Source organism: Hippocampus bargibanti, linkage group LG02 (genome assembly GCF_051943395.1).
Source record: "Hippocampus bargibanti isolate YZ-2025 linkage group LG02, ASM5194339v1, whole genome shotgun sequence".
Lineage (NCBI taxonomy): Eukaryota > Metazoa > Chordata > Actinopteri > Syngnathiformes > Syngnathidae > Hippocampus > Hippocampus bargibanti.
In genome coordinates this window covers 9377269-9388952 of record NC_142735.1, presented here as the reverse complement: position 1 = coordinate 9388952, position 11684 = coordinate 9377269, and the positions used below count along the sequence as shown (strand labels likewise).

Genomic DNA, 11684 nt, shown 5'->3' with positions numbered 1-11684 from the left:
TTTTGACTCCAAGAGGGCGGTGCGAGAGTGGCTGCCTTTACAGCAGCTCTATATTTTGTTCTTCGACTTTTTCTTTCATAAATATGCTGCTGTAAAATGGGAAATTCTCCGTTGTGAGACTAATAAATGTTTCCTTATCTTAGTATACCTGACATTTTTTGTTCATTAATCAATTTTGCTTGAGCTTTTAAAATAACTCATCTGAATTCATTCTTATTTTCACTTCACTGGGACGTACAGTTTTTCTATTAAGGCCAGTCCTTAATTTAGTAAATTACTAGCAATTACAATGTGTCCTGAATATTTTCCCCTTAATTACCACGTAAGGTCCGGCTTTCTGGTACTGTGCAACCCTTATTCAGATTGCACCCTGTATTTCTCCATCCCCTTCCGATTTCTCTCAATCTACAGTATCTGCCTTCAAATTCTCTTTTCATATCCAAAGTCTTTGTTTCGAAACAAATTGGATTATTTCCAATTTGATTAGGTAAACTCTCTGTTTAGTTACGTGACACACACTGAGGATCCCGTGGTGTTCCTTGTTTTTTTTTTTTTTTTTTTTTTTTTTTTTGCATGAAAACTCAGCTGTGCTCAGATCATTGCTTTTGGCTCAAACGCAACACCTCAAAGCGGAGCTGCATTCATGCATAACCTCATCCCGCGAGCACCACTGAGCATACGCGCGCGTGCACACAGGTGGATGTTTCATCTCTATTTTTAGATTCATCACACAAAGCCAACGTGTTCTCCCTTTTTTTAATGCCGGACAGACGAAACAATCAGTGTTCTGTCTGTACAAAGTGCAATCAGTGACCTTGAATCAGGGGTGAACGCAGGTGTATGTCTCTTGCTTTTCCTTGATAATTGATGGGGGCGGGGGATAAAAATCCCGAGGCAGGGCAAAGATGAGAGCTACAGTTTTATAAAACAATGATGTAAACACACAGATTATCATGTGTCTGTCTACAAAAGCCTCTGTGAGTGAAAGTGAAGTGTGGCATTTGAATAGCATGTGTTTTCAATCACTGGGAAGCACCCTATATTTTAGCCTGTCTTTGTCGCAATAATGGCATCGACACGGTGTTTAGTGGAGTTAAGGTCGGGGCTTTGAAGTTCTTCCACACCAAACTCACCCATAAAAGTCTCGATGGAGTCTGGACTTTGTTTGGCACTCAAAGAGTCACTTTCCAAGCCCTAACATGCAGCCTGTAATTTATCAGCAAGGGCTTGTGTTACTGTCTTAACTGGACTGCAATGATATCAAATTAGAGTTCAGGATAATAAAAGTAGCCTACAACCAGCCATGAATAATAGACACGTTCTTCTCATCATTTCATTATTTATTTGTTTGAATTACAGGTGACATATTATCCAAATGGCTCTACTATTATCAAGATGACGGGAAAAGTTTTTCTACGTGATGTGCCAAATAAAAAGACATCTAACCAGCTGGTTAACGGTCATAAAATATTCACAAGTGTAGGATGAAACAGAATATACATGGACGTTTCACCTCAACAATGGATTTTTGTACCATTTTGTCGTTTTTTTTGTGTCACACGTTAATAAGTACACGAACACACAAACCTTTCGGTGCACGTACGCATATACAAAAACAAAATTGAACTGAAAAAGATCAGATCACTGAAAGTAGTAGCACGCGTTAGTACAGGCCCCCCTCTGGCGGCAAGATATAGAGCAGCACGAATTCGCAATGGATCTCTCGTGGCAAAAAGCTAAACGCAGAAGGAATTTTGTTTGAGCTTTGTTCAAGACTGTATCAAGCTTAAAATAGATGTACTTGTCTGCTCTTTGACCTCACCAAGAAGACCGCTTATTGCACTGGTAGAAACACACCTGGATTCAGCACAAAGTAACAGCTTTCAATGTTATTGTTTGCCCCACCATGTGTTTCTTTCTTATTTATGGTCTCTTAACCATTTGTGGCAACTTTTACAGTTACCACCGTCTAGCCATTCTGCCTTATCTGTCAGGTATCATTAGCGCATTTCAAAGCGTCAAATCTTCAGCGCCACTTCAGCTCACTCCACACGAACATCGACCAGGAATTTCCCAAAGGGACTGAACTTAGCAAGCACAAGCCATACAACGAGGGGGAGTTTATTAAGAAATGCCTCAGTGACGCCGTTGAAATCTTATCTCCTGAAAACGACCAACTAAAAGTAATGGTAGCAGATGTCTAACTGTCCCGCTATACTGTTGAACGCAGAATATCAGACATTAGCACGGCTATTGAATCACAGCTGCACTCAGACCTTCAAGCGTGTGAGTATTTTAGTGCCGCATTGGATGAAAGTTGTGACATACAAGACAAGCATCAGTTGGCAATATTTGCACGGTCTATAAAAAAGGATTGTGTGATCAAAGAACTCCTTGCTATTGTGCCATTAAAAGACAACTCGTAGCATAGATGTGAAAGAAACAATGATGACTTCACAGATGAAGCTGAGTTGGAGATGATCGACCTTTGTGAGGAAGACCAATTGAAACCTGCTTTAAGGGAAGGGACCATTGGGTTGTGGAAAACTGTGCCAATGGAAAAATACTCCAATGTCAAACCGGCAGCGCTTAAAATACTGTCAATGTTTGGGTCAACATACGTCTGCAAGTCTGTGTTTTCTACCCTGAAACATGTGAAATCAAAGTATCGATCCGTTCTGACTGACACTCATGTAAAAGAATTGCTTCGAGTGGCAACAACAGAATGCAAGCCAGATTTAATGAGGATGGTTCAAGACAAGGAATGCCAGAAGTCCCACTAAGCAACATGCACGCTATTGTAAATTATTATATTTTTGTTTGTGGACTTGGTTGAACTGAGTTTGGGTGTGTAAGACAGTGTTCTTTGTTGGAAATGTTCCTGTGGTTTTAGTACTCTGAGTCAATTTCTGATATATCATTTGTATTTAAAATTTGATATTTATAATAAATCTGGCTGAGCAGAGGTCTGCGTGTGTGAGGGATGGGGTGTTCATGTGTGCCCATGTTTATGATGTGGGTCTTTGCAGTAACATAGTAAAAAATGTGGCTCTTAGTCTCTGACTGGTTGGCCACCCCTGCCCTAGAGGGCCGTTTTGAATTTGGGGAAACCATTTGAATGTTTCATCTCTTCCACATATTACATACAGAATGCACAAAAAATTAATGAATAACTAGATTTAAAATCTGAAATCAAGAACAAGGACGGTTATCGTAGTTTTCATATGACAATTTAAAATTTTGTTTCACTTTAGGAAGCATTATGGCACTTGACATGCTTGATTTGCTTTTTTTAAAGTGTATTCAACATTCTTTTTTTTACCCCCAACAGAAAACCTTATGAAAGAAATTGTCAATCTCAAAATCAAAAGAAAAACAATTGGCTGACCTCTTTAGTTTTGAATGGTTTCATTGGGGCTCATTTGGATTAATTTATGAGTCGGTCTTTGTCTAAGCACGAACGAGCCGTGGAATTCACCAAAAATGGACTTGGGCAACTTCCTTTGCAATTTTGAGCACTGCCTTGGGAGATTTGTGTGTGCATGTCTGTGTGTGTTTGCATCCCCATATGATAAACATCTCCATGAATTCCCCTCACTGCCAACTCTCAACGAAGCATGGCTCTGTGTGTTCGGAGTGGAACTCTTCATCGACATTTTCAACTGGACAAACAGTTTTTTGGGGCATGATGGCAATAATAATAATTAAAAAAAGACTATGATTGCAAGACAGCTTTTGCACCACCCAGTGCTCAAACCTTAAATTATCTGAATCGCTTACGGCAAGGGAGTCAAAGTAATTTTTTTGCAAAGGGCCACATTGTAGTTACGGTTTCCTCCCGGGGGCCGTTATGAATTTGGGGAAACCTTTAGAATGTTTTATCTCCTCCACATATTACATATAGAGCACACAACAAATTGATGAATGACTAGTTTTGAAATCTGAACTCAAGAATAATGACTGCTATTGTGGTTTACATACGTCAATTTTAGTTAGAGTTGATTTGCGCGGGCCGACTAAAATCATGTGGAGGGCCAGATTTGGCCCCCGGGCCTTGACTTTGACACCATGGCTTACGGAAATTCACAAGGGGCGCTTTTGTACTTTGTTGTGCTTTTTTTTGCTTTTTATCATTTTATTTTAGCTTTGCACATTACATTGAACCCCTGCTATTCGTTGGTGATAGACACTGAGGCCTCGCAGTAAAAAAGCTACAAGAAATTGTTGCCCCGCCCCTAAGCTTTACAGTATATTTTACTGCCCATAGATGCCAAAAGATGGTGACAAACGACTGTTTTGGTATAAATAGTGCTCTTCAACTCACATTATCACTAAGATGCCACCAATGGCAGCAAAGCAATACTGTTACTCATTTTTCACGCAATTATTTAGTGAATAACATTGTATATATAGGTTAAAACAAATTGAACAAATAGGCTAATTTGCAAATGCTGCAAGGCAAAAATTAAGATTTTACGGCGTGATCCTTTTCTCAACAGCTTTACCTGACGCAGAAATCTCGTTTTGACATATTGCAGCCAAATGTGCTGACTCATCTATCCCCAGCGCGGCGAGACAATGGTCAGCGGCTCCCAGTTGTAGCCATTAATAATAGGCCAGGGATTGAAGTATGGATAAACTGGTTCGTCAAATTTGGCATCATAGAAAGTAAACAGGTGACTCATGTCTCCTGCGTCATAAAAGGCCACCTCACCGCGGCCGCAGTCCAGATAGATGCCCACCCGCCTTGGGGGTTTGGATGGATATAACAAGCTATCCTGCTCCGTGTCCGTGCATGCTTCGTACTCGCTGGTGCCATCTCCGTTGTCCCTCAGCACCAGGGTCCAGAAACCGTCCTCGGGGCAGAGGTTGATCTCATCCTTCCTGTTGACGGAAGCTCGGGCCACACCGAGACCCCATGCCGTCTTGGAGCCCACCTCCACCTCCCAGTAGTGTCTACCCGAGGAAAAGGCCTCCGAGCCAAGGACGATGTTGTAGCGAGTGAAGCGCTCTGGGTTGTTGGGCAGGTTGGGCTGAATTTTACCCACCTGGACACTGGTGCGACATAAAGATACCCACAAGCAGGGGTAGGCCGTGTCTGGGTCCAACGAAACTGCAGTCACAGCTACAAATATGAGGGATATATATTCAGACTCTCATCAAAACACTTGGACAGGCTGTGAATGAGTGTGTGTGCGCATGGGTGTTTATACCAGGCTGGAAAACATCACTCATTTTCCTCCAGGTTCTGTACTGCAAAGGTCCCACAAAGTCTCCTGACTGTAGATCCACACTCACCTCTGGGGGGCGCTCAAATATGCTCTCAGCCCTGGAAAGGCAAAAAGAATACCGTATTTATTTGAGTATAACGCGCACACGTGTATAACGTGCACCCCTAATTTTCAAATTGAAAATCGGTAGAACATTTTGTTTCACTTTTTCTCGGCTCAGACCAAGCATTATGATAAAAATCATTTATTGACAATGTAAACACTGAATGACAATGTAAACACTGAATCGGCACAACAATGCTTAACTCACATTTCAGTGTGGGCGAGGCGAGGAAAGAAAGAAATGGTAATCAACAATAAAAAAAAGGAATGCTCGTGATCCGGGTCTTTCCGTGAATGGAAACTGAAAGGCACCTTAGCAACAGCTGAAGGTGTAACAAAGCACGACTATGGAGAATAGGCATGGAAATGCTTCCCCCTCCTGGAAGGGATAAAGCATTAAATATATATGATACTTTTTTCCCAGGCCTCGTTTATAACGCGCACCCAAACGTTGAGTTCTTTTTTAGGTAGAACATGTTGCGTGTTTTACTCGGATAAATACGGTAATTCGGTCTTTCACAAGCAACAATCAAGGCCATCAATGATCAAGTTGAAGCAGAAAAAAGTTTCAATGGTTGAAGAAAATCAGATTAACTCATTCACTGCTATTCATGAATTTATTTGGGAATTGAAAATATGACGTGGAGTGCCATTCCCGTATTTGTACATGTCTTGTTTTTTTGGCGGGGTTGCCGATAAAGCGCTGGTCAAACCTCTAGCAATGTTTTTCCTTTGCACGAGGGGGCAGCATTTGCCTTTTGTACAGCCGCCCCCACTTGCACCTCATAGTACCCCAGACCCATCTGGTGAAAGGTGAGAGTCTAAGGTTTCTTATGCTGCATTGAATGTTTATGTAGTCCTAAAACTCAATATTCTGTGAGTCCTGGAATTTAAGTGAAAAGGACAAAAACCCTGACACTGGAGTGGACACATTTTAGCACATTATCTGGCAGTGAATGAGTTAAACATGTTCTGACAGGTCATCAATTATAAAACACAAAAATGTCACTTCATAACAGCGATGGTACTCACCCGCCAATGAAATCTTTAATACCCTAAAATAGAGGAAATCAAAACAGGTAGGTTACATCGCTCACTTACAATAACGCGTCAACATTCAGACCTCCCTAAACATTTCCCTGTCTCACCTTGAGTTGCTCTGGGTTTTCCTCCTCCATAAGTTTGAGACGGAGCTGGTCGGCGGTGCTTTCCAGCTGACTGATTTGCTCCGTGGCCTCTGTGAGTGCCCCCTCCAGCTCGGCGAGTTTCTCCTGCTTTTGCCTCTGCAATTGCTGCTTGATGCGATCCTCCTCCTCCCGAAGGAAATTTCTCAAATGGCCAAACTCTGCATTGACCATCTCCTCCAGATCACCTACTCCCTCCTGAGTGGAAAGAGGTCACACATTCCATTAGTTTCACCTCAGATTATTTTCAGGAAAAATAGATTTTTTTTCACTGGGATGCTGGCCTATCCATCAAGTGTGTGATGAAACAATCAAGTCACTCTTATTTTGTCACGTTTCGGTTTGTGGCCTACGGGTGGCACTGTCCGGCCCTGCTTTCAGCTGCACAGGTGTTGGTCATTTTAATCAGTGGCAGTTAAAAGGACTCCCAGCACGACCATTCATTGTTTGTTTCACCCCGTCAGGTTTGTTTCATCTTGTCATGTTTTACTCATGGTTTTGTTTGCTACTTTGGACATTTGTGTTCTGATGACTTTGTTGTTTGAAATTTTGTTCCTGCTGACTTTCTTTAATACAATTTGTCAAATACACCCTGCACCACCCTCCTAGCTGCTTGTTTGGGGGTCCACCACCACCACCTTGCAATTCGTGACATTTTGTATTTGTTCCTCAAATTACAGCTAACACGCACGCAAAGAGGATTGGAAGAGTGAGTGTGTTTCCTTAATCAAGGGCACCTTAATAATAGTGAGGCAGTAGACTAGCGACAACTAGTCAATATCTGTGATCATGTCATGTCAACATTATTGATATGCAATGCATGGATATTCAATCGGCCTCTGCACCGATCCGTCATTGTGGTGAAATTACCACTTGCCATCAGCCCAATAGAATACGGTTCATGTACAGTGCAATAGAAAACAAAGAATGGATGTCTTTTGGAGAAAAAAAATCGTTGTTTGACCTTATGTCATTTGAATTTAGAGCAGCATTTCCCAACGTTTTGTGAGCCAAGGTACGTGTTTTACAGCACGCCAATAAACAAACATGTCACAAAAAGTATTTGTTCTGGAAACAAGAAAGTTATCTCAATTCCTTCTCAAATTCACTTTGTGAAATATGGACCTGTTTAGTTGAATACAAAGCTGGTACTTGAAAGAACTCATAACTTATTCAGGAGAATGAATGGCAACGGGTTTATTATTCTGCCATCTAACGGAAGGACATTAAATGGCAGTCCAATATCATTCAGCCAAAAGGCCATTGACATTGCATTGACACATGAACAACGATAAATTGTTTGAGGAAATAATTTTACACCAATCAAGTAAAATTGTAATACCATTGAATCACTTGTTTGGAAGTTCCATCTGATTTCCCAATGCAATATAACGCAGTGCTTTCATACGTAAAATTCTGCATTTGCGAGATGTCCTGAATTGGAAACACATGACACCAAATTAGTCGAAAAAAGGCAAAAAAACACACAGGAAGAGAAGTTGGCAAACTTCCCCCTTTACGTTGTTTACTCACATCCTTTTACACAGACAGAAATAGAAGTGAAAATGTGTTAATGTGCATGAAAATTAGGTCAAACAGCAGAGAGGCCACACAATTACATTGAAGCTTTTATGTATTTTTTTTTCTGAAATGTTGGGGTTTTGAGCAAAGATAGTGCACGTAGATTTATCTGGTACCTTTCAAGCAGTCAACATGTTACTTGTGCTCATATCTCGATTGAACAGATGTGCACACACACATACCACATCTCAATTTTCAACAACAGCCCACGCTAACTCAAGTCGGTGTGGCATATGCAATCCTCAAAATGTCCAATTGGCTACAGTGTGCATGAGTGTGAGAAATACAAACAGGACTCGACACGTTTTTATATTATCTTCAGTTTGTCAAATGTGAGTTTGTTTCCATTAGCATTTTAGCAACGGCGTTATTCTTCCAAATATTGCAGCGTTTTGTCATGGCAAGGTTTTTAATGTTGTGCAATGAAGCGTGGGCTGTTTATTCGTGTCTCTACAGTAAAAACTCATACCTTAATGAGAAGGATTTTTTCATTTGTGTGTTTTTGGAAAAGTGAGGCTTCCTCCGACTGCTGCTGAACTCTCTCCAGAGCACGAGACAGTTTATCCTGTTGGGAAGAAGAGGCTCATTTAAAATACTACAGAAAAAAACTGGATTAGAGCATGAGCTCCTCCAGCCCCGACATTTCCTCACTGAACGACACTCATCCTTAATGGCACTCATATGACACAAGTCTGACCCAGAAACTCAAACAAAACTACCATTTCAGCTCCAGTTAAAATAAATAAATACAAATCTGTCAGAGTGGTCCAATAGGAGGAGTTACTAAAGCTCACACTGGCCTGCTGAATTCCAGTAAGACACTAAAATGGCTGGAGCCTGCAAACTGGCTCATCTGCTTTTGGAAAAGCATTCAAACCATTCCACAGTTTATGAAAGTCCTGTTTGTCAATGCCAAGACACGTGAATGTAATTACAAAATAGGGCAGGTTTTCAATTAGTGAGGAATATGTCACATCCACTATTTCTATTTCTTAAATTATTTCCCCTAATTCCAAAATAGTGTATATTCAGTATTTTATACATCTTTTTCTTCTCCAGAAAATGGAACGATACACATACAGTAGCCATGACACGGCAAATTTGGACACAAATAAAACCATTTTATATAGTCTGTATGTATACAAATACTATACGTCTATGTCCATACTGCAAAAATATATGAGTGTAAGCAAGGCATAGAGCAGGGGTGTCAAAGTCATTTTTTTGCCGCGGGCCACATTGAAGTTGTCCACCGCCAAATTGCTTTCCTTTGCATCAGGCTGAAGCTGCTTTGTGCGCTGGTATGCCAAGAAAGGGGCAATATGTTCCCAAGACACAATACACTATACTTGCATTGAAACAAAAAAAATAAGCTGCTCCTGTTTTTATACTGAGCACACAGGTACCACTTAACGAAAACAGCAGCCAACATTTTTCATCAATTATGCACTGTGCATCAATTAATTCTTACTTTGGTGCAAGTACACCTAATGGCGTGTGGCCGCCCTCTTGTGGCCTATGGAAGTATATCTTAATTAAAACAATGCATCCATGATCTATGTGAACTGAACGCAAACAAGGGTTGCAGGTATGCTGGAACTTTTTTTTCTCAATAGCAGTACTTTTTTTACGTTACAGTGGCTTACAATAATATATACACCGACAGATACCTTATAGTTCTCAAAAGCTTCGTTAATGGGGATGACGTTGTGCGTCTTGTGGTCCCGAGACATGCCGCAGACCAGACAAATAGGGAGCTGGTCGTCTTCGCAGTAAAGTTTGAGTTTCTCCTCATGTTCCTCGCACATGTCAATTCCGAACAGGCGTGGCCAGTGTCCGACGGACGAGGCGACGCTGCTCATGCTGGACCCGGGCTCCCGTTCCTCCGACTCCTCAGGCGGGCCTTCCGGGTCCCACTGCGGCGGCGTCGGCGGCCCTGCGCCCCCCGCTGCGGCGGCGGGGTCCATGGCCTGAGCTCTACGCACGCTGTCCACCACGTTACACAAGAGCGAGTTTGGCCGCAGTTTCCGCGCGCAAGTTTTGCGGCACTTGGGGCAAGTCGTCTGCTCGTCCGCTTTGGCCTCCCAGCATTGAACGATGCAAACCTGGCAGAAGTGGTGTCCGCATTCGAGGATGACCGGGTCGCGGAAGATCTCCAGACACACCGGACAGGTGAGTTCCGACTGGAGTTCTTCAAGTGCGCCGGCCTCCGCCATTGTCTTCCTGTGTGCACATATTCCCCTTTCGGGGACAAGTACCGACTCGACTTGTACTGATCGCTAAAGACGAGAGTGAGTCTGACTGCTCGACTTGACGACGCAAGAGGTGACTGTAGGACGTGAGGCAGAAAAGGCGTGGCCTGAGCTCGAGTATGTTTTTTTTCTCGTCCCGAAATCGACAAACTCAGAAAGACGCGCAGGAACAGGCTCGACTTGTTGCTACATGCCTCACAAGCAACCGTGAGTGGGAAATAATTACTCTAGCAGAACTTGTCAGGTAGTGTGCACGCTTTTTAAGTACATCAATTTACACTTTCAATTGGTATTGTGTCTACATATAAAAACACAATTGGACACTAAACACACGATTGTGCAACACAACTGTTTAATAATAGAATACTATGATTTACAAATCACATTCAACCTATATAAAAAGATGTAATGTTCAAACTAAACTATTGTTTTTTTTTAGCAAATAAGAATTAAGTCTGTGTAAGCTTCAAAGAACCAGATGACGGCTGAAGAAACCTTTTCATCGAAATAAGCATTAACTTCGAATGATCAGGCTGCAACTAGATGTAAAAAAAAGATAGAACTTGTGGCAAAAAAGGCTGTACCGTAGAGGGATGCTCACCCATCAGCCGTTGTAAACTCCCACAGGCGAACAAGCTAACTGCAACAAGTGGGTAAAATGGTTGGGAATAAAAACGATCGAGCTTCTCTGAATCGCTCAGTCAGGACAACATTCCTCAATGGACAATATCATAATACAACCACAACATTCACAGAATCAGAAGAAATCCATGCATGTAAGCAGCGGAATGAATGTCTGTTACCTTTGAACTATCAGGCGGCACTGCATCAAAAGCCGAGATCAAGATCGTGGTATATAAACTACAGTGGGGCCTCGGTTTACGAACACCTTGCCTTACAAAATTTTTGTTTTACGAACGTGAAATTTATGAAAATTAAACCTTGGATTAAGCACTACTTTTCGGGATACACACGGAATGCCGCCCCACCACGGCTGGTGGAGTAATCTTCGGCGGAAGAACACCAAGGCACACGACCGAACAGCGCCACAGCCGGCCTACCTTTCCACACCCCCTTTCTCTGAATGCACACGTCGATCGCCTCCAAGGAGTTTTTTTACAGATACTTTTGCTGTTATGGGACCGAAAAAGACCCCACCACAGGCTCGTGTTTAGCCGAAGAAGACACAAAACAAAATTAGTCGTGGAGAAGAAGGAGTTAAATTGAGAAACACGAACGAGGTGTGCGTTTGTCGGATTTAGCGGCCTGTATGCTAAGTCCACCATTGCTACCATCCTTCACAACAAAGCTTTACACAAAGGCTTTATTTACTC

General features: G+C 42.1%; 1 protein-coding gene across 1 annotated transcript; it reads right to left on the bottom strand.

Moving 5' to 3' along the window:
• Nucleotides 1-712: 712 nt before the first annotated feature.
• On the bottom strand, nt 713-10440 carry LOC148901473 (nuclear factor 7, brain-like). Its single transcript, XM_088987619.1, has 6 exons — nt 9769-10440; nt 8568-8663; nt 6482-6715; nt 6366-6388; nt 5214-5329; nt 713-5125 (listed from the first exon to the last, which is right to left on the bottom strand). The coding sequence occupies exons 1-6, from the start codon at nt 10312-10314 to the stop codon at nt 4557-4559; spliced, it is 1584 nt and encodes a 527-aa protein (XP_088843745.1). The 5' UTR covers nt 10315-10440; the 3' UTR covers nt 713-4556.
• Nucleotides 10441-11684: the final 1244 nt, after the last annotated feature.

Coding starts and splice junctions, on each gene's coding strand:
- LOC148901473 (XM_088987619.1), bottom strand. CDS start 10,314: ATGGCGGAGGCCGGCGCACTTGAAGAACTCCAGTCGGAACTCACCTGT. Junction 8,664..9,768: donor AAGCTTTTGAGAACTATAAG/GTATCTGTCGGT, acceptor TCTTCCCAACAG/GATAAACTGTCTCGTGCTCT. Junction 6,716..8,567: donor AAAAAATCCTTCTCATTAAG/GTATGAGTTTTT, acceptor CTTTCCACTCAG/GAGGGAGTAGGTGATCTGGA.